The 21,050-nt window shown below is 43.8% G+C and overlaps 1 protein-coding gene across 7 annotated transcripts in view; it reads left to right on the top strand.

The window, feature by feature from the left end:
- The window catches only part of LOC112613217 (paternally-expressed gene 3 protein), a 74,332-nt gene that overhangs the window by 11,123 nt on the left and 42,159 nt on the right, over nucleotides 1–21,050 (top strand). For 2 of the 7 annotated variants that reach the window (XM_025368538.1, XM_025368537.1), the window contains exons 3-7: nucleotides 5,855–6,017; nucleotides 6,605–6,694; nucleotides 7,446–7,529; nucleotides 8,833–8,936; nucleotides 11,893–11,995. In XM_025368538.1, coding sequence (XP_025224323.1) covers nucleotides 6,002–6,017; nucleotides 6,605–6,694; nucleotides 7,446–7,529; nucleotides 8,833–8,936; nucleotides 11,893–11,995 — 397 coding nt within the window. In that variant the 5' untranslated portion in view covers nucleotides 5,855–6,001. Of the gene's footprint in view, nucleotides 1–3,827; nucleotides 3,904–5,404; nucleotides 6,018–6,604; nucleotides 6,695–7,445; nucleotides 7,530–8,832; nucleotides 8,937–11,892; nucleotides 11,996–13,068; nucleotides 13,162–13,328; nucleotides 20,792–21,050 lie in introns of those variants that run through there. The other 5 variants (XM_025368535.1, XM_025368534.1, XM_025368540.1 and 2 more) reach the window with 5 other exon arrangements.

The raw sequence follows: 21,050 nt of genomic DNA, 5'->3' as shown, positions 1-21,050 counted from the left end.
CTCTGTTGTTCTGTTGGATTCATACATCTTCAAGCACAGCTCTGATTAATAGGCTACATTTTTACTGATGGCCCGTTTAGGTCATCCTCGGGCAGACTAACTCCTGAGCCTTAAATGTTTCATTTGATAGCATCAGACAAGCCTTTAGACCTTTCTTCCTCTCAGCACCTGCAAACACATATCTTCTGTTTTCTTCAGTGGTAGGCGTGGCTGTTGCCATGGAGAAGCTGGCCTGGGGAAGTGGGGGCCGAGTGGGTAGAGCAGTTATGCTTTTGATTGGCCAGACTCGCTGTCACAGAAGGTCACCTGGGATCTGATCTTCCCCAGGCAGGGTAAGGTAAGTATGTGGCCCTGGCAGGTGCAAATTCAGCATCTGGCCCCATTGCTAGTTGCCCTTTGGGCGGCAAGTAGAGGATGGGGTGAATCCAAAGCTAAGGGTTGGGTCACGCGGCCAGGAAGGCAGCTAACCTAATTGCATATGGCCCACCTTGTGTCAGGTGGCCCTGCAGGAGAAGGCTGACCAGCACTTCCTCTTCCTGCCTTTGGCTCTGGGTTGCTCTAATGTGACTTGTGTTAGGACTGTGGTTACAAAGCAGTAACACAACAGAACACGTTTCCCTGTCAGTCGTGCTCGTCCCTTCCCACCATTCCATGTATAAAATGTGTTACCTGCCATTATTTTGTGCTCGAGGTTTTACCTTTTACAAACCAGAAATTAGCTGTACATACAAAGGTTAAAACATAGTGTGCAGCTGACTTTGTTTTTTGTTGTTGTTGTTGTTTTTTTGAGATGGAGTCTAGCTCTGTTGTCCAGGCTGGAGCGCAATGGTGCAATTTTGGCTCACTGCAACCTCCACCTCCTGGGTCCAAGTGATTCTCCTGCCTCAGCCTCCCGAGTAGCTGGGATTACTGCCACCACGCCCAGCTAATTTTTGTATTTTTAGTAGAGACAGGGTTTCACCATGTTGGCCAGGCTGGTCTCCAACTCCTGACCTCAGGTGATCCACCCGCCTCAGCCTCCCAAAGTGCTGGGATTACAGGCGTGAGCCACCGCACCCAGCTGCAGCTGACTTTTTAGCTTTTTTTTTTCTTATTAGCATTTTATCTACTTGGCTATATTTGTTCTTAAATGGAGAATTGCTGGTTCAAAAGAAGTAGGTGGTTTTTTTAGTAGCTTTAAACAGTGGCCAAAATGGGGTCCAGAAATGTGGTTCATGCCTGCTCCAGCCAGCTTCTCTACACCCTCACTAGCAAAAATTTTCATCTTTTAAACATGTGCCCATTCGACAGGTCAAAAAAACGTTTATTGTAATATTTTACATTTCTTTGATGTCTGATGTTAAGTAAGCGGCCTTTATTATCACTAATTTTATGAACTCTGTGTATTGGTGGTGTTTATTTTCATATTGGGCTATTTTTCCTAATGCCAAAAACCTTTTACATTTCAAATATTAACTGTCATCTATGTTATAAAATACTTTCCCCCTCACTTTTTGCTTTGTTTTTACTTTGGTTGGTTTTTATAGTGCAGAAAAGTTGGGCCCATCTTTATTTTCCTGTGTCCCACGTGGTGGCCTTTCAGTGGCTCTGCCACGGGAATTATGCTTGAGCATTTGCCTGACTGTTCCTGTTCTCTGCTGTTGTAAACAGTGCTTCTGTGAACACATTTTTGAACCGTATGTCTTTGTGCACATGGGCAGATGGGTCTGTGAGTTAGATTTCAGAAGTGGAATTGCCAAGATAGGGGATGGCATTGTATTTATGTACTGACAGTTGATGGGTATAATTGAGGGGTATATTCAGATTGCAACTGCAATATCATAAGTATTTATTGGATCTAAGAGGTTTCAAAGTTGATTCTTTGGGGTTTTCTAAATTGACTTTCTCATGTCCCCTGCAAATGGCCAGGTTAGGGTATGACCATGGATTCAAGCTGCAGATGGTGGAGGGGAGGGGAGGAGAGCCTGGGCTCGGCACCAGTGTAAAGATGTTACAGCTGCCTGCACCCACTCCGTGGGTAGCACAACCTCTAAAGGCCTCTACTAATAGTTTTGTTTATTGTTTTAACTTTGAATTTGTTTTTTTGACTAGGTAATACATGCTCATGGTAAAATAAAAATAAAAACAAAAAACAAAGGGAGAATATACAGTGAAAAAGTAAGTTGCCCTCCCTTTCCTGGCCCCTAGTTCCCTTACCCAGAGGCAACTGCTATTAGTCATCATTAATAGTCTCTTATATATCCTTCTAGAAACCGTCTGTGTAAGCACATCTGTTTTTAGTTTCTTGGAATGCTATATACATCTTATATATCCTTCTAGAAACCATCTGTGTAAGCACATCTGTTTTTAGTTTCTTAGAATGCTATATACATCTTATATATCCTTCTAGAAACCGTCTGTGTAAGCACATCTGTTTTTAGTTTCCTGGAATGCTATATACAGCGCTGTGTTCAGTTTTGCACTTAACTATGTTAGAGATCATCTCATATTCATTTATTTAAGGTTGCCTTGTTTTAAAGGGTTTTACAGTAATTCATTGTATGAACATAACGTATCTTGTCTATTAACAACACTTCAGTGAATATATTCTTGCACATAGGCCATTACATATCTCTGAGGTAAATTCATAGAAGTAGAATTTATAGGAGAGGGAGGATATGTGCACTTGTAATTTTGTTAAAATCTGCATTGCCACAAGCAGTATGAGAGTGCCTATGTCTTCCCGCGCATACAAACATATGTTGCCCAGCTTTATGATTGATTGTTTTGTTTCCAAAGCCCTTTCTTTACTCCCAAATGAATTTCTGCTGCCATGGTGGGAAGTTGCTCAGGTCTGATTTTTTTTTTTTTTTTAAGTTTTTCTGTTAAAAAAATAACTTCAATTTTTCAATGGCTTCTGTTAACCGAGGGCCAAGTTCTATTGGCCTGGTCTGAAAATCTTGAGCATGTTAAATGAAGATTGTGTATGTTTACTCTAATCCTGAATTTCTTGAGGAAAAGCAATGTGTTTTTTTGTTTTTTTGGTTTTTTTTTGGCACAGAAGTTGGCATCCACCTTGTGACAAGATACATGTGGGCATTCAAGTGGTCACATAATTAATTGTAGGAAGTCCTCCATCTCTTTTCTGTGCTCTGGAATGGTTTTTATAGCATGGTAAATATTTTATTCACAGAAAGTTTATTTGGGAAGTTGCTCTTTACATTATTTCAGCTTTTTAGATTTCTTCTCTAGTGGTCATATTTTTCTCTGCTTCTTGAGTCAGATTTGGCTATTTGTATTTTCTCCAAAAAAAAAAATGTTGATTTCCTGTTGAACTCTATAAGTCTACGATTCTGATATATAGCTTTTACCTAGGATACTTTATGCTTCAATTCATGTCTTTTGGGGAGAGAAATTCACATAATATAGAAGCATATATACGTATCTAGATCTTACGTAAGGGAATGTTAGTTTTATCTCTTTGTGCCTCAGATGTGTTTTTCTTGTCTTATTGTAATTGGGTAGAACTCCATAGAATAATGTTCAAAAATAGCAGCATTAAGACTTTTATTTCTGCTTTCATGAGTTTGGTTCGTGGTTTCTTAGTGATATCTTTGTCTTGCGTTTTTGACTTGTTCTGGTTTCATAAAGACAGTTTGAAAGCTTTTTATTTCTCCTGTCTGGCATGGTTTGTATAGCATGGGAATGACCTTTCCCTGAAGGTATAGAAGGCATCACCCCAGTGCTATTTGAGTCCCCAGTCATTTGGGGAGTTAATTCTCTGACACTCCTTCTATATGTCTTTCATATTCTTAGTCTATGTATTTCTTCCTTTAAAACGTCTGCAGGTACCTGTGTTTTGACTCTCTTCCTGTGGATAACTGCTTGGTCTGAAGTTCCAGAAAGGATCCTGTTCCCAGACAGGTGATTACATATCTGAGGCTGTTTTGTTGCCTGAGGATGAGGGCTAGTATCATCTCAGGTACCAGAGTGTTCTCCTGAGCCTGTCTGCCATGTAGCAGAGTTGGGCCGTGTGTCCTTGGCTGTCTCCCTCACAGGCACAGACCTCTGCTCTTGGCCTTTCCTGGGTTAGAGTGACCATGTCTGAAATGTCACACCAATCATCTGGAGCCTGGACTCTCTGGCCTGCTGCCTTCCCTTGCTTTGGGATTCTTCTGCCCAGCAGAGCATTATCTATGTTGTGCTGTCTGTGGTGTCTCAGTCCTATGGAGAAGGGCAGCAAGGGAATAGTCTAGTCGCTAAGGTCTTCAGGATCGAGGCATTTGCACTGGATGGTGCCCAAGCTCCATGGGATAACTTACAAGAGAGAGCGCGGGAAGGCAGTTTGCATAGTGAGGGAAGTGGGAGCCCATCACTGAGACGAGTAAACATGAGTTTACCGCAGTTACCACATTAATTTCCAAGTTATAATGTCTAATTGAGACTCTGAATAATGGAAACACCTTCAGTTTTCCTTTAGACTTTTTTAAATTAAAAAATTTAAACTTGCTTTCCTTTTAAAACAAAGGGAGAAAATTTTTGTTGCATATGGTTTTTTTTTCTTCTCTGGAAGTAAAGCCAGTAGGTAGTTTATGCTCCCAGATCTCGATTTCTTTCCCATATTGCCCTACTTAGTTGCACGAGTTGTGCTGACAAGTCATAAAAATACGTAATAAAACGTAAATGATAGCAAAAATGCTTTAAAGGAAACGTATAGCTTTACTTGGTTACGTAAAAAAGAGGAGAGATTGAAAATCTTTACGTTTATATCCAATCTCAAAAGTTTAAAAAATGGAAGGGGGCAGATAATAAAATAAAGACAAGGAAATAAATGAACTAGGTAAAGAAACAGTAAGAAAGGAATGTCAAAACAGAAAGCCAATTCTTTTAGACAGATGAGATCTTTGATGAGATTGATGAAGGGCAAAAGAACATGCAGTAGCATCAAGAGGCTCAGTGGTCACTTGTCACTGTCTGAGGGAATAATGTCATGTTACCTAGAGTTGAGTACTTTTAATATTTTTGAGTGGTCTTCCATTTTTTACATGTTGTATACTGTGTTTTAATGATTGTGTTAAGGGAAGAAATGTTAGGGGAGGATTTGCCCCAGCTCCTACTTCCCTTTTCATTTTTGCTAATAAATGTGCTGACATCTGATTGTAGTACTGGCTAGGGCCTTGAACATTTCTCTTGTGCCTTGCATTGGGCAGTTAAGTCTTTTTAGGTATCTTAGTTTATTTCAGCTTCACAATTCTGAAAGGGATGGAGGTGCTGTTATTCTCATTTCTCAGATTACAGAGACAGACTCTAGGGCATTAGACAAATTGCCCACAGTCACCTAACAAGTTAGTAGCAGACCTAACTCCTCAAGAGTAGGTCTATGTGAAGCCCAGGGGTCGTGCTTGTAACTGCTGTGCTGAGGCCAACTTTGTGCAGTTGTTTGTCTATTTCCTGGCGACTTCCATATCCCAAAGCATTGTTGATGCCCCTGGTAGGGTGGCCTTCGCTGCTGCCTGGTCCTGAACTTCTGGGACATGTGTATATCTCCTTACGATCTACAGGTCCCTGAGTACTGACGGTCAGGGGCTGCCGCGTCTTTCCCGTTGACTCATGTTTGGTTCCTCCAGTGAAAATTTTACTTAGAGAAATGCTGCCTCCAAAGCACTTGTCTGCCACCACACCTAAGAAGTCCTGAGCCCCAAATCTGTATGAGCTAGACAGTGACTTGACTAAGGAGCCGGATGTCGTCATAGGAGAAGGTCCAACTGACTCTTAGTTTTTTCATCAGAGGTTTCGGAACCTAATCTACGTGGAATTTGTTGGGCCTCGGAAGACCCTGGTCAAACTCCGAAACCTCTGCCTTGATTGGTTGCAGCTGGAGACTCGCACTAAGGAGATCATCGAGCTCTTGGTCCTTGAGCAGTACCTGACCATCATCCCTGAAAAGCTCAAGCCTTGGGTGCGAGCAAAAAAGCCAGAGAACTGTGAGAAACTCATCACTCCGCTGGAGAATTACAAGGAGATGTACCAACCGGAAGGTAAGAGTCTCCATGGGGTGATGGTGCAGGCCTCAGGCGTGCCCTGCGGCTCTCAGCCTCCACACTTCCAACATGGTCTGGGCTGGATTATTCTCTGTCCTGGGCAGCGGTGGGGGTGTCCCGTGTACTGTGGAATTGAGCCGCATCATGATTTTCTGGGTGTGACCACCACAATTGTCCCCGCACATGCCCAGGTATCCCCTGGCAGCCAAAACTGCCCTGGCGCAGAACCACCATCCTGAGTCAGGAGAGGGAAAGGAGACACCTCTGTGGAAGGGAGAAAACGTCTTACGGCTCCTGCCGTTTTGCTGTGGCGTGCTAGGACATTGCCTTCTGGCTTGTTGTGTCTGGGGGTGAGGTCGGGGTGCTCACAGCCACCATGCTCCCCCCACAGTTTTTAGTATGTCAGGAGTGGTTGGAAGCCACTAAAGGGTTTTGAGCTCAGCAATGTCAGGATCAGGTCACTCCAACCATGTGTGTGTGTGACAGGGAGATGCCAACTCAGGGATTGGGGGGAACTATTGTGAGAATATGGGCCAGAGATAGTAACCAGGTCGATAGTAACCAGGTGATGGGTGTCCTCTCAGACGACAACAGCAGTGACATGGCCAGTGACGACGACATGGCCCGGGACAGAGGAGAGTCCTCACCACCTCACTCAGTCCATTCTTTCAGTGGTGAGTACTCATCCCCTGGGTCAACCATGGGCAGGCGCTGCCAGATGCTTCCAGGTGGAGACACGGTGGGTTGGGGCCTCCATGAAGATGCCCCGCCATCCCCAGGTGGTCAGCTTCACTCAGAGATCTGAGGAGAGGGTAAAGTAATTGATGGCATAATGAGATATTTTTATATCTAAACAGACACCTTAAATACTTAGTTTCATTTTATTCAACGATAAAATATTTAAAGCTATTTGGAATTTGCAACAGGCTGCTTCCAGCTGTACCCCAGCCTCCCCAGGAAGGTTCATTAAAGATGCTTCAGTGAACTTTTATAGGGAGCACTGCTTTCAGGGAGGGTGTGTGTGTTGTTTTCTTGGGTTTTGTGTTTTTTTGTGGTAGAATGACATGCACTTTAAGATTGGCTGCCAGACAGTAGACGGTCTGCAATCCATTCTCCTGAATGTGGACTCAGCCCCTTAGGAACTGGGAAGCCAGCAAAGAGTCTGAAGTGGGGGTTAGCTACTGGACTGAGCTTTAGAACTTGCTTGGAAGCAAGCCCCACTTGCGCAAAGCCTGCAGAAACCATGTTGCGGGTATAGGATAAAGAAGGGGCCAGATGAGCCTGGGAATCTGGAGCTCTCTGTTTTGGATACATTCCTTGTGGGAAGAGGGTAGCATCTCTTTCCAGAGGGGTGTTCGTGCACATGCAGGGAAAACAGGTGTGTCGAAGTGCTTTGTTAACCACTGGAATGTCTCACCCGCTCAGGTGACCGGGACTGGGACCGGAGGGGCAGAAGCAGAGACATGGAGCCACGAGACCGCTGGTCCTACACCAGGAACCCAAGAAGCAGTGAGTCTTAACCACTTTCTTTCTCAGTAGGAGATATAGAGCATGTGCTGTGCATAGGTTGAAGGGGAAAGTGCCAGGGCCTCAAAAGTTTCTGCTGCTCCATTTGGACTATATTCTGCTTCCCCAAAAGTTTAGTCTGAGCCTCCTATTTGTGAAGTTCCACTCAGTGCCACCAGCACAGGTTTCACCACATAGACCTGTTGCCATCTGAACTATTTGCTCAGTGTTCTTAAGCTGGTGCATTTTTTTAAAAAAGCTAGAAGTTTCTGTATGAAAGATTATGCTACTCTAAAAATTGAAAACTAGGCCGGGCGCAGTGGCTCACGCCTGTAATCCCAGCACTTTGGGAGGCTGAGGCAGGCAGATCATGAGGTCAGGAGATCGAGACCATCCTGGCTAACACGGTGAAACGCCGTCTCTACAAAAAATACAAAAAAATTAGCTGGGCGCAGTGGCGGGCCCCTGTAGTCCCAGCTACCCAGGAGGCTGAGGCAGGAGAATGGCGTGAACCCAGGAGGTGGAGTTTGCAGTGAGCCGAGATCACACCACTGCACTCCAACATGAGCAATAGAGCAAGACTCCGTCTCCAAAAAAAAAAAAAAATTGAAAACTAGTATAAAGTGCCATAGGCAGAAAGCAGAATGAAAAACACATTATAACAATGTTGTTAGCTAGGAATGTCTGCAGTGACTTCTTGCAGTGTTAGGAAAGTGCCACATCTGAGCACCAGGCCTGAGATATGAAAGGAAATCAATCATCACACCAATGTGGTGTTGGTGTCCATACTGCTGGAAATCATTTCCTCTTCTTCCTGGACTTGGAGAGCACTGCTCTGGGCAGCAGGGCACCCCTAAAATTGATCAGGAGAAGGATATCAGGAGTGAGTGACGTTTAGTGATGGTTCACAACACATTAGGCATTGTTCAGAGACATGACCCTGTGGGACGGTCTCTTGATGCCATCTCCCTGTCACACATTGCAGCTGGGGAGACCCAGAGGTTGTGCCCGAAGGATGAGGCTAGTGGGCACTGCACTGGACCCACACAGCTTGGGCACAATCTGAACCACCTGCGAGACTGGGAGCAGAAGGATGAGGCAGGGCCCCTGGCCCTGCTCTGGGTCTGGGTTTTTGTGGGACTGGTTTTATGGGACTCCTCAGAGGCTGCCACAGAGTGCAGAGAAGAGAAAGGCACTTGCTGTTGTACACTCACACCCCAGCCGGCTTCACAGTTGAGTAGGACAAACCTGGGACCTGCAGGATGGACTGGGCCCTGCTTCTTGTTGATGCCTTTTCTCTTCCCAGGGATGCCTCAGCGGGATCTTTCCCTTCCTGTGATGGCGAAAACAAGCTTTGAAATGGAAAGAGATGATGACAGGGACTCCAGGGCTTACAAGTCCCGATCTCAGGTATGCTCAGGTTTCCTCTCTTTCTAGAAAGGCCATCTTCATTTCGTGGCAGAGATGCCTTTCTTTCCTCGGATGGTGTGTTTATTTATCTGCCCCTAGAGTCCCACCTGGGGTGAGAGCCCCAGCCCTCCAGGAAGAGCCCAGGCCCATCCCATAGGTGACAAGTAGCCCAGGCTGCTGCTGGCTGGCTGTGTCGTTCATGTGGTCAGAGGAGCTACTGCCCCTCAGCATGTGTGTCACTTGGTAGGTTGGTCACATTGCCGTTCCCTACAGGGCCGGGGAAGCAGAGCGACTCTGGAGATGTTTCTGGTCCTCAAGAGGGAGCCAGGAAAGCTGTGGGTCTGCAGAGTAGACTGGCCAGGGAGAACAAAGGCTCTGGAGCTGACAAGAGCTGGGTTCAAAGCCTGGCTCTGCCACTTGCTAGCTGGCCTTGGGCCATTTACTCAACTAAGCTGAATTTCAGTTTCCTCATCTGTAAAATGAGTATGGTGATTGCTCCCAGAGCTGCTGTGAAAAGTCACTCATACACATACATAAAGTACCTGGCACATGGTAGGCATACCATTAAATGTTATGGCAGTTGTGGTTTAAGAGGCAGCATGTGCCAGGGAGATTCATGAAGGGAAAAAAAAGGTGGGACTTGAGCTTGTTTTTTAGGAAGGAGGAAAGGGGTCACTTAGACATGGTGGAGTGTGGAGGAAGACCCCAGCACTGACTGGACTCAAAGAAGGGAGGAGCCATTGGGCTGAACCTTGCTTTCCTTCATGTATCAGTGCCCACCCCATGTCAGATAGCAGGCCTAGGCCCTGGGGGGCACAGCAGTGAGCAACACAGAGAGGGGCCCTGCCCTGAGAAGCTTTTGACAGTTGCACAAATAAATATTGACATAAATGTTGTATATAACTGCTAATCGTTCTCAGTGCCCTCAAGGAAAAATAGAGAGTTAACAAGAAATTGTAACAAGGGCCTTGATTTGGATTGAAGGGAAATGTCTTGGAGGCATTAACAGTTGCCGTTTAGAGCAAGGAGCAGACTGGGTCAGGTGTTGTGGGAGGGGACCCCAGGCATTAGGGAGAGCTCAGCTAAAGTTGTGGGATAGGAACTAAACAAAGGGCCAAGTGACTGGGATACAGGAAGAAGGCTGCAGGCATGTGTGGGCCTGGCCATTGGTATCCTGGTAGTTGGGCTTTGTCTTGTTTTGCTTTTTAAATGCCCTTCCTTGACAATCTGTGAAGAACTGGCATCCAAGCCCCATGTCTGCATAATCAGAAGTCTGGAAGCTACTGATTCCTACTGATGCAGTATAGTAGTAACCCCAGCAGCAAATGACAAATTACGTTTTGGAGGTGTACAAAACAGAAAATTCTCTCATCTTTTAGCATCATGTGTAAATCTCCTAATTGTTCACATGTATGGATCATGTTGTGAAAATTACATTGTGCCATACTAGCATTGTTTTCAGAACAGCGTCTCTTCCGTTGAACTTGATTGCAGTTTGTATACATTAAGATGTCATTGTTGATTACAAACACAAAGTGAACAACCAATGTAGGGCTGCCCACTTGCCTAGATTTTAATTTCAAATCAAAGTGTGCTTTTTCTTTCATGTGAGAAAGGAATTTTATCTGTGAAGCTCTGCTTTGTTTCCTTGCCCTACTTAGTTTTTGTCGTTGTTTTTGCTTTTTTGTGGCAGGACACAGGCAGTGCATAAATAAGGCTTCCCTCTTAAACCCAGATGCCCGTACCTCTCTGTTTTCTTGATATATACCTTATTCAGCAAACCCTCTTTTTTGCTACATTCTTCATGTTGCTCCATGCCTTTTCCCAGCAATAGAACTATGGTGGATTTAATATCAAAACATATGTATTTCCTTTACATAATTTTTCTTAATATTTAAGCAACACATCACATTGCCGAAAATCCTCACCCACAGTATTGCAAAGCAGATAAATGCACTTCTCCCCATTTTACAGGTGAAGAACCTGAAAGAAAGGTTCAAAAAGGTTTCTGTTCCCAAGGTTGCACAGCTCATAATCGGTGCGATCCTCCTTTGACCCAGATCTCTGTCCAGCTCCAAAGCCTGTGGGCTTCCCATAGCACCGTCTCCCTCCTCAAGTCTCTCTCCAGCCTCAGTGCCATTCTTCCTGGAACCATGACTCCCTGAAACCAGTAGTGTTCTAGTCGGCCCTCTGGCAATAAGCAAAGGTCCTTTAGGATCCTGGTAGAAGGTTCTCCTGAGTAATTCGAGGAATTTTTAAATTCCTTTTTAGGTAAATGTCCATTAAAACAGAAAAGGCAATTATAAAAATGCCCTCAGGGCTTACAGTTATTCCTGGGTTATTTGGAAATTCTGCAAACTGGAAACCCCCTCAGTATAGCCGTGCTATGCCACGGAGAAACCAGGAGGGAGGTTTAAGTCACATCCTGACCAGACGTCTGCCTGAATGTGTGTGTCTTCTTTCTGTTCCCTGAGTACTCCATGCCTGTTTGATATTTAGTCTGTTTAAGTTTTCCCACCAATCCCTTTCTCTATGTATCATAACCTTACCCGCTACTGAAGGCCCCACCTGCCCTCCACAAACCTTTGCACACTGTTCAGGCCCACCCTGAACTGTCCCCTCTACAAAACCCGTTTAGCACTTATTATCTGTACCCCAATTTATTGTTTATTGTTCTCTAATTGTTTCATGAGTCTTTTCTCTCCAACCAAATTATAAGCTGCATGAGGGCAAGGAATATGTGTCATGCGTCTTTGGGATCTGCCTCAGAGTGTAGCACCAAGGTAGGTACGACGTAGGCCCCTAGTAACACTTGACTTGGATCACTCAGAACCCCAATACCGTGAGCACTTACTATATAACTTCATATATGTAGCTCCCATGTCGCCAACATTATTCTGTCTTTGGATATCGGTGGGGACAGACTCCATTGAGAGGTCTGTGTTTGCTGTTTTAGGATGCTGAATCATACCAAAATGTGGTAGACCTCACTGAGGACAGGAAACCTCACAACACAATCCAGGACAACATGGAAAACTACAGGAAGCTGCTCTCCCTGGGTAAGCAGCTGCTTCTCAGTCACTCCCAGTCCAGTCATTGGAGCATTTTGTCATCTTGCTCCTTTTTAAGCTGGATGTTAGAGTCCGACACATTAATATATTTGGACTTCAAGGGTAGTAAGAAATCTATGAAAGATTTCAAATGAGGGAGTAAATGATGAAATGTGTGTTTTTAAGAAATGCCTCTGGCTTTGGGTAAAGATATATTGTACAGGGTGGGGACAAGCAGGGAGATGCTTCTTGCCACAAGAGTTGATACCTTTTTCCAGAGCGGTAGCACTGGAGGTTTTTAAGTAGACATTCAGGATGGAATCCGAGTTCCCATGTGGACTTTCCTGGAAGACATCTAGCCTAAGTTGGTAGTGGGCAGTTGGCTGTCCTGCAGGTCTACAAGGCCATGGGGCCTCGAGGGAGCGGGTGGAGGAAGAGCAGTCGTGAGGTAAGAGGAAGAAGGCCAGTGAAAAAGAGGACTTAAAAAGTGGTTACAAGGGCCGGGCACGGTGGCTCAAGCCTGTAATCCCAGCACTTTGGGAGGCTGAGATGGGCGGATCACGAGGTCAGGAGATTGAGATCATCCTGGCTAACATGGTGAAACCCCGTCTCTACTAAAAAATACAAAAAACTAGCCGGGCGAGGTGGCGGGCGCCTGTGGTCCCAGCTACTTGGGAGGCTGAGGCAGGAGAATGGCGTAAACCTGGGAGGTGGAGCTTGCAGTGAGCTGAGATCTGGCCACTGCACCCTAGCCTGGGTGACAGAGCGAGACTCCGTCTCAAAAAAAAAAAAAAAAAAAGTGGTTACAAGAAGGTGAAGACTAAAAGACAATCCACTGATTTCAGGGACGTGTGAGGTCTTTGTGCACATTTCTGAGTGGAGTCAGAAGAATTAATTGCAGATTACAATGGATTAGGGAATAGATAGTAGGGAAATGAGACAGCAAATGTCTTCTGACATCCAAGGAATCAGATGTGGGCCACCTCATATTTAGAGGCTCAGTGAAAGATGAAGATCAATTTATGGGGATGAGTCTTGGTCCTCAACTTGAATTTGAGGCACCATATTGTCCTTGTGACCAGGAGTGCAGCTTGCTGAAGACGATGGCCACTCCCACATGACGCAGGGCCACTCATCAAGATCCAAGAGAAGTGCCTACCCAAGCACCAGTCGAGGTAAGCAGGAGGCACATCCCACAGAGGAGCCACACAGCCAGTAAGATGCTATCAAGGAACCTTCTACACTTTGCATTCCTAAACATCACAGAAGGGTGCACCCCTCCAAGTCCCACTGTCCTTCCTGTGGGGACTAGGGAGTATTTACATTTAGGGTTTCTTTCCAGGTCTAAAAACTATGCCTGAAGCCAAAAAATCAACCCACCGGCGGGGGATTTGTGAAGATGAGTCTTCCCACGGAGTGATAATGGAAAAATTCATCAAGGATGTGTCGCGCAGTTCCAAATCGGGAAGAGCAAGGGAGTCAAGCGACCAGTCACAGAGATTCCCCAGAATGTCAGATGCTAACTGGAAGGACGTTTCATTGCACAAGAGGGAGTCAGTGATCCAGCAGAGGGTTTATGAAGGGAATGCATTTAGGGGAGGCTTTAGGTTTAATTCAACCCTTGTTTCCAGAAAGAGAGTTCTGGAAAGAAAGAGGCGCTATCATTTTGACACGGATGGGAAGGGCTCGATTCATGATCAAAAAGGCTGTCCCAGGAAGAAGCCCTTTGAATGTGGTAGTGAGATGAGAAAAGCCGTGAGCATGAGCAACCTGAGCAGCCTCAGCTCCCCGTCGTTTACTGAGTCGCAGCCAATTGATTTTGGGGCAATGCCATATGTATGTGATGAGTGTGGGAGGTCGTTCAGTGTCATCTCAGAATTTGTTGAGCACCAGATCATGCATACTAGAGAGAACCTCTATGAGTATGGTGAGTCCTTTATTCACAGTGTGGCTGTCAGTGAAGTTCAGAAAAGTCAGGTTGGAGGGAAACGTTTTGAATGTAAGGACTGTGGAGAGACCTTCAATAAGAGTGCCGCCTTGGCTGAACATCGGAAAATTCATGCTAGAGAATATCCTGTGGAATGTAAGAATCAGGAATGTGAGGAGGCCTTCATGCCTAGCCCAACCTTTAGTGAGCTTCAGAAAATATATGGCAAAGACAAATTCTATGAGTGCAGGGTGTGTAAGGAAACCTTCCTTCATAGTTCTGCCCTGATTGAGCACCAGAAAATCCACTTTGGGGATGACAAAGATAATGAGCGTGAACGTGATCGTGAGCGCGGGGAAACCTTTAGGCCCAGCCCAACCCTTAATGAGTTTCAGAAAATGTATGGTAAAGAGAAAATGTACGAATGTAAGGTGTGTGGGGAGACTTTCCTTCATAGCTCATCCCTGAAAGAACATCAGAAAATCCATACTAGAGGGAACCCATTTGAAAATAAGGGTAAAGTATGTGAGGAAACCTTTATTCCTGGTCAGTCCCTTAAAAGGCGTCAGAAGACTTACAATAAGGAGAAGCTCTATGACTTTACAGATGGCCGGGATGCCTTCATGCAAAGCTCAGAGCTCAGTGAGCATCAGAAAATTCATTCTCGAAAGAACCTCTTTGAAGGCAGAGGGTACGAGAAATCTGTCATTCTTAGTGGACCCTTCACTGAATCTCAGAAGAGTCATACTATAACACGACCTCCTGAAAGTGATGAGGACGAGAAGGCATTCACCATTAGCTCTAACCCCTATGAAAACCAGAAGATTCCCACTAAGGAAAATGTCTATGAAAGGAAATCATATGAGAGGTCTGTTATTCATAGCTTAGCCTCTGTGGAAGCTCAGAAAAGTCACAGTGTAGCGGGGCCCAGTAAACCAAAAGTAACGGCAGAGTCTACCATTCAGAGCTTCGATGCTATCAACTATCAGAGAGTTCGTGCTGGAGGGAACACGTCTGAAGGAAGGGAATACAGTAGGTCTGTTATCCATAGCTTAGTGACTTCCAAACCTCCAAGAAGTCACAGTGGAAATGAATTGGTGGAATCTAATGAGAAGGGAGAATGCTCCATTTATATCTTAGACCTTAATGATAAGCGACAGAAGATTCCTGCCAGAGAGAACCCTTGTGAAGGGGGCAGTAAGGATCACAACTATGGAGACTCTGTCATACAGAGTGTATCCCATGCCAGACCTCAGAAAAGTGTTCCTGGAGAGGGATCTGGTGAATTTAAGAAGGATGGTGAATTCTCTGTTCCCAGCTCAAATGTCCGTGAATACCAGAAGGCTCGTGCTAAAAAGAAATACATTGAGCATAGGAGCAATGAGACCTCTGTAATTCACTCTCCACCTTTCGGTGAACAAACATTTCGCCCTCGAGGGATGCTCTATGAATGTCAGGAGTGTGGGGAGTGCTTTGCGCGTATCTCTGACCTCACTGAGCACCAGAAGATTCATGATAGAGAGAAGCCCTCTGGAAGCAGAAACTACGAATGGTCTGTCATTCGCAGCCTGGCCCCTACTGACCCTCAAACAAGCTATGCCCAAGAGCAGTATGCTAAAGAGCAAGCGTGGAACAAATTTAAGGAATTCAGACAATTTTTTGCTACCAGCAAAGACCTGAACACATACCAGAAAATCTATGACCAAGAGAAGTCTCATGGTAAGGAGTCTCAAGGTGAGAAGATCCGTGGGGAGGAGACCTATAGCGAGGAGACCCACGGCGAGGAGATGTACGGCGAGGAGACCCATGGTCAGGAGACAATTGAAGACCCTGTCATTCAAGGCTCAGACATGGAAGACCTGCAGAACGATGACCCTGATAATGCAATCTATGAATGTGAGGACTGTGGCCTGGGCTTTGTGGATCTCACAGACCTCACAGACCATCAGAAAGTCCACAGCAGGAAGTGCCTGGTTGACAGTCGGGAGTACACACATTCTGTAATTCACACCCATTCCGTCAGCGAGTATCAGAGAGATTACACTGGAGAGCAGCTGTATGAATGTCCAAAGTGTGGGGAATCTTTTATTCATAGCTCATTCCTTTTCGAGCATCAGAGAATCCATGAACAAGACCAGTTGTATTCCATGAAGGGGTGTGATGATGGTTTTATCGCCCTCTTGCCCATGAAGCCACGGAGGAATCGTGCCGCAGAGAGGAATCCTGCTCTTGCTGGGTCGGCCATTCGATGCCTTTTGTGTGGACAAGGCTTCATTCATAGCTCTGCCCTTAATGAGCATATGAGACTTCACAGGGAAGATGATTTACTGGAGCAGAGCCAGATGGCTGAGGAAGCTATCATTCCAGGCTTAGCCCTCACTGAGTTTCAGAGAAGTCAGACCGAAGAGAGACTCTTTGAATGTGCAATCTGTGGAGAGGCTTTCATCAACCCAGCAGAACTTGCAGATCATGTAACTGTTCATAAGAATGAGCCTTATGAGTATGGGTCCTCCTATACTCACACCTCATTTCTTACTGAGCCCCTCAAAGGAGCTATACCATTCTATGAATGCAAGGATTGTGGAAAGTCCTTTATTCATAGCACAGTCCTCACTAAACATAAGGAGCTTCATCTGGAAGAAGATGATGATGATGATGATGAAGCAGCAGCTGCAGCAGCAGCAGCCCAGGAAGTTGAAGCCAATGTCCATGTTCCACAAGTAGTTCTGAGGATTCAGGGGTCAAATGTAGAGGCTGCCGAGCCAGAAGTGGAGGCTGCCGAGCCGGAAGTGGAAGCTGCTGAGCCAGAGGTGGAGGCGGCTGAGCCAAACGGAGAGGCTGAAGGGCCAGATGGAGAGGCTGCAGAGCCCAATGGAGAGGCTGAACAGCCGAATGGAGAGGCAGAGCAGCCAAATGGGGATGCCGATGAACCAGATGGTGCAGGGATTGAAGACCCAGAAGAGCGAGCTGAAGAGCCAGAGGGAGATGCCGACGAGCCTGACGGTGTGGGAATTGAAGACCCAGAAGAAGCTGAAGATGAAGAGATTCAGGTAGAAGAACCATACTATGATTGCCATGAATGCACAGAAACCTTCACTTCCAGCACAGCATTCGGTGAGCACCTGAAAACTCATGCCAGCATGATCATATTTGAGCCTGCAAATGCCTTTGGGGAGTGCTCAGGCTACATTGAACATGCCAGCACCAGCACAGGTGGTGCCAATCAAGCTGATGAGAAGTACTTCAAATGTGACGTCTGTGGGCAGCTCTTTAGTGACCGCCTGTCCCTTGCCAGACACCAGAATACCCACACTGGCTGAGGGCATGGGGTAAAGGTTAGAAAACCTTCACCTAGGACTTGACCCTTACCAAACCACAGAGAATTCAAACCAATCCATGATAATGTCAGTAGGAGACTTAACCTTAGTGTGTTACACACCTGACTTAACATCTCCAAACTCATATTGAAAAGAGAATGAATGTGGAGATTCCAGTCTTAAGCTTTCCCCTTCAGATGTCAGTGTCTGCATGTGGGAAAGCCACAGCACACATCTTACCTTTCCGAGTAACCAGATTGAGAAAACCCTATGAGTATTCCATACTACAAAGGTTGCCCAAACCAACTGTAAATGACACTTGTGTAATGTATATATAGTGTTTCCTGAGGTGTATATAAAATAGCAAATTATGGCAGAACAGTGATCACATAGATTTGGATTTAATATGATATACAGTTACAGTTTACAGAGGTACCTTACCTGGTACTCTGAATTTTTTTTTTTTTTTTTGGAGGAGGAAGAGAGCAACAAATTTGAATATATTTGTAAGTGTCTTAGATCCCAAGAAAGATTTATTGTGCATTATTTGAACCCTGTCAGTATCTTTTTCGAGTAATTGTTTTGTTTCTTACCCTTGAACAGTCTTGTGAAGGTGTGGGCATGATAGATAACATGTCTTTTACTCTTTGCTGTTTGAAAAGAGAAGTACTTTAGCTTCTTTCTGCAGCCATTTCATCTGTACCAACACTTTGGAACCTAATACTGTGTAAGGCTTTACAATATACGGATTGACTTTTTGTGACCCAAATTGATTGGTTCCCACATCGTTATGTTTGTTGAAGTGGTTGTCATGCAAAAATATTACAAGTTTGTTTTCTGGATTTTTTTTTTTTTTAAACCAACTCAGTATGTGTTTGATGATAGTGAATTGATAAAACCCGAAGCTTTTCCCTGTAAATCTTACATCTTTGCCTTTAAAGAATGGGTTACAACCATCACTAGATCACAGTAGTGCCTAATGAAGGTTGAGAACCGTAGGAGAGGCTCTCATGCTGTAAATAATGATGCAGGCTAATGACCTTTCATCACTTCCTTTGTGCGCTTCCTGCCTTAAGTGACAAGTAGCAACATGGCTTGGGTCCCCTGTGCAGCACCAGCCTATGCTGCCACAAGTCAGTTTGCACCCTAGGTGCCCAGGAGCTAGTATCCTTAGATCTTTCTATCGCTAACTTAATTCTCTTCGTTATTTATCTGACCCTCTAACTCTATGTCTAACTTGCATTAAAAAAAAAAAATTGCTTTCTTTACAGTCAACCCAAGCTTAACATGGACTCAGGTTCCCCAGCAGCCTTAATTTGTTTTGTTAACATCTGTTCCTTCTTTTTCAGCTCTCCTAGAGTATTTCTGAGTGTCGCGTTCATCTAATCTTAGTATTCCTTTTAATCACAAATTGACCTCACAGCTTGAGGTTTCCTGTGTCCTATTCTGTGGACTACCTGTGCTCCTTTGCTTCCCCTACCCTTGCATAATAACTATATTAAGAGATTTTTTTTTTTTTTTTTTTTTTTGGCCTTGAGTTGGCTGGAAAAAAAAATTTAAAATTTAAAAAATTAAAAAAAAAAAGATTTGCAAAATGTAAGTGTAGATCATTTGAACAAGCAAAATTAAAATACCCACTGGGGGAAATGTGTCTGAATCTTACTCTTCTGGATCTGCAGGATTAGGGCTTGGAAGTATGTCAAAGATGCAGGGAGTGTCAACATTTAGGAAGATTGTTGAGCTGAGAGCTAGAAGCAGAAATGAGTAAGCCAAAGAAGGAAGTCCTAATATATCACCAGATCTAGGAGGGGAGAGGAGACAGACAGAAGAAAACACCAGAGGCAAGAACTGTGGAAGGCCAGGTTGCTGAGAAGGAATTGAGTGGGGTGTCCTGAGCAGTTTGGAAAAGGAGCCTTTGATGGTATGGTGTAGGTGAGAGCTAGCTGCATAGGAAGACCTGAGGTTGGAACGGACATCGGGAAAGCTGAGGGGCAGTGAGGTGTACTACATGGGAAGAGGACTCTTGAAACGAGAATCAACGTTGATGTCGGGGTGAACTTTGTGGGTTCGTTACTTGGTGTTAACATTGTTGGCAGTGGTAGACCCTTTTCACCTTGCCATAAGTAAGGGTGTCCGTTCCAACCTTAAGTTAGTGAAAAGGTAGTAACAAATGGTAAACAAGAGAATGATTGCTTCAGCCTATCTGCGGACACTTAATGCAGCTGTTTAAAAATGATAATCACGAGTTATGTAGCAACGTGGAAATATATTTGCAGAATATTAAGTGGAGAGAGCAGGACATGAAAGTATATTTATACTACAGTTATAACTGTTTAAAAATATATGCTTATAGTCAAAAGCTGTTGTGGTGGTGTTGTAGGCTTATAGTTGAGCATTATTTTCTTAAATTTCTTGAATGTTCTTTATGGTAGTGTTACTAAAAAGTTTATGATCACATTTCCATTGTGAACATAATTTGAACTCATTATCACACACTTGGAAATTACAGAAAAGTGGAGGAAAAAAATCATATTCCCACCATCCAAAGACAGATATAGTCTCCTCTATCTTGTTTATGCTTGTTTCTGTGCACAGGTTTATGATTATAACTGTGTCAAAATGTATATTCAAAATAGCTTGTTACGTTACCTTTGTGGAATTATGGTTAAATACTTTCACCTTAATTTTTTCAAGTGTTCCCTATAATAATGTCCTGATAACAGTGTATTATGTATGTCTCCATTGTGTGCATAATACGTACCCAGAGGAAAAATTAGAAAATACAGTAAATTATTTTTAAAAATTACCTATATTCCCAACACCCAACAACTACTGCTAACATCTTGATCTATTTCCTCCGTCTTGTTTCAGTGCACAAGTCTGTGATTATAACACTGTTAAATATGTGTGCATAAAGTCTAAAATGAAAAGATGTGGAAAATAGCTAAAATAGTGTTGTCGTTGTGGGAACTTGGTTAAATATTTTGTCTCAAATTCCTTAAATAATCTTTGGTGTCTTGGTAATAAATTTTATGTATGTATTTTTTCATTACAAATATAATACATACTCATAGAAAAGTTTGAAAATTCAGTAAAGAAAATTCACTCATATTCCCAACACCCAACAACAATTACTGTTAACATCTTGATCTGTGCACTAGTCTGTGATTATTAGGGTGTTAATGATAAGTATGCATAAGTGTCAAAGATGGGAAGAAAGATGGAAAACAAGAAATAGTTGTGTAGTTGTTGTGGGATTATGGTTATTTTGTCTCGGTTTTCTTGAAAGGTCTTCATCATTCTAGTGTTTTGGTAGTCTGCCTTTATTACATATATTTCCATTATATATGAAATATGTGTTCATTATAGAAACTTCGAAGTTACAGAAATGTAGAAGAGAACCTCACCCATGATTTCACCATCCAAAGACTGTGGTTAACATCTTGATATATTTTCTTCATCTTGTTTCTGTGCACAGGTTTTTGGTTTGTTAATATGGTTGTGGTCGTTCTATCTATCTGTAATAGTGTCAACAATAAAAATAAAGTTAAAAATAAATATGTGCCAGTCTCTTTTGTCTGTTTTGTGTTTGGGGTTGTTAAATATGTTCTTTTGTTAGAGTTATAAATCCAAAAACTTAGTCCCTCCTTAAGCCTAAAAGTTTTGGTTTACAAATCTTATTCTATTTTTAAGTATTATCTATTTCAATGATTACTTCTAAGGGATTTTAAAATACTGTCTGATGTCACATTTGTAACTGCCCTTATGAAACTAAAACATACGTTCCAACAATGTTTTTAAACTTGATAATGAGCACAAG

The sequence above is a fragment of the Theropithecus gelada genome, chromosome 19, assembly GCF_003255815.1.
Source record: "Theropithecus gelada isolate Dixy chromosome 19, Tgel_1.0, whole genome shotgun sequence".
Lineage (NCBI taxonomy): Eukaryota > Metazoa > Chordata > Mammalia > Primates > Cercopithecidae > Theropithecus > Theropithecus gelada.
Note: the sequence above shows the minus strand (reverse complement) of the source record. Positions and strands in the feature narration are given on the sequence as shown.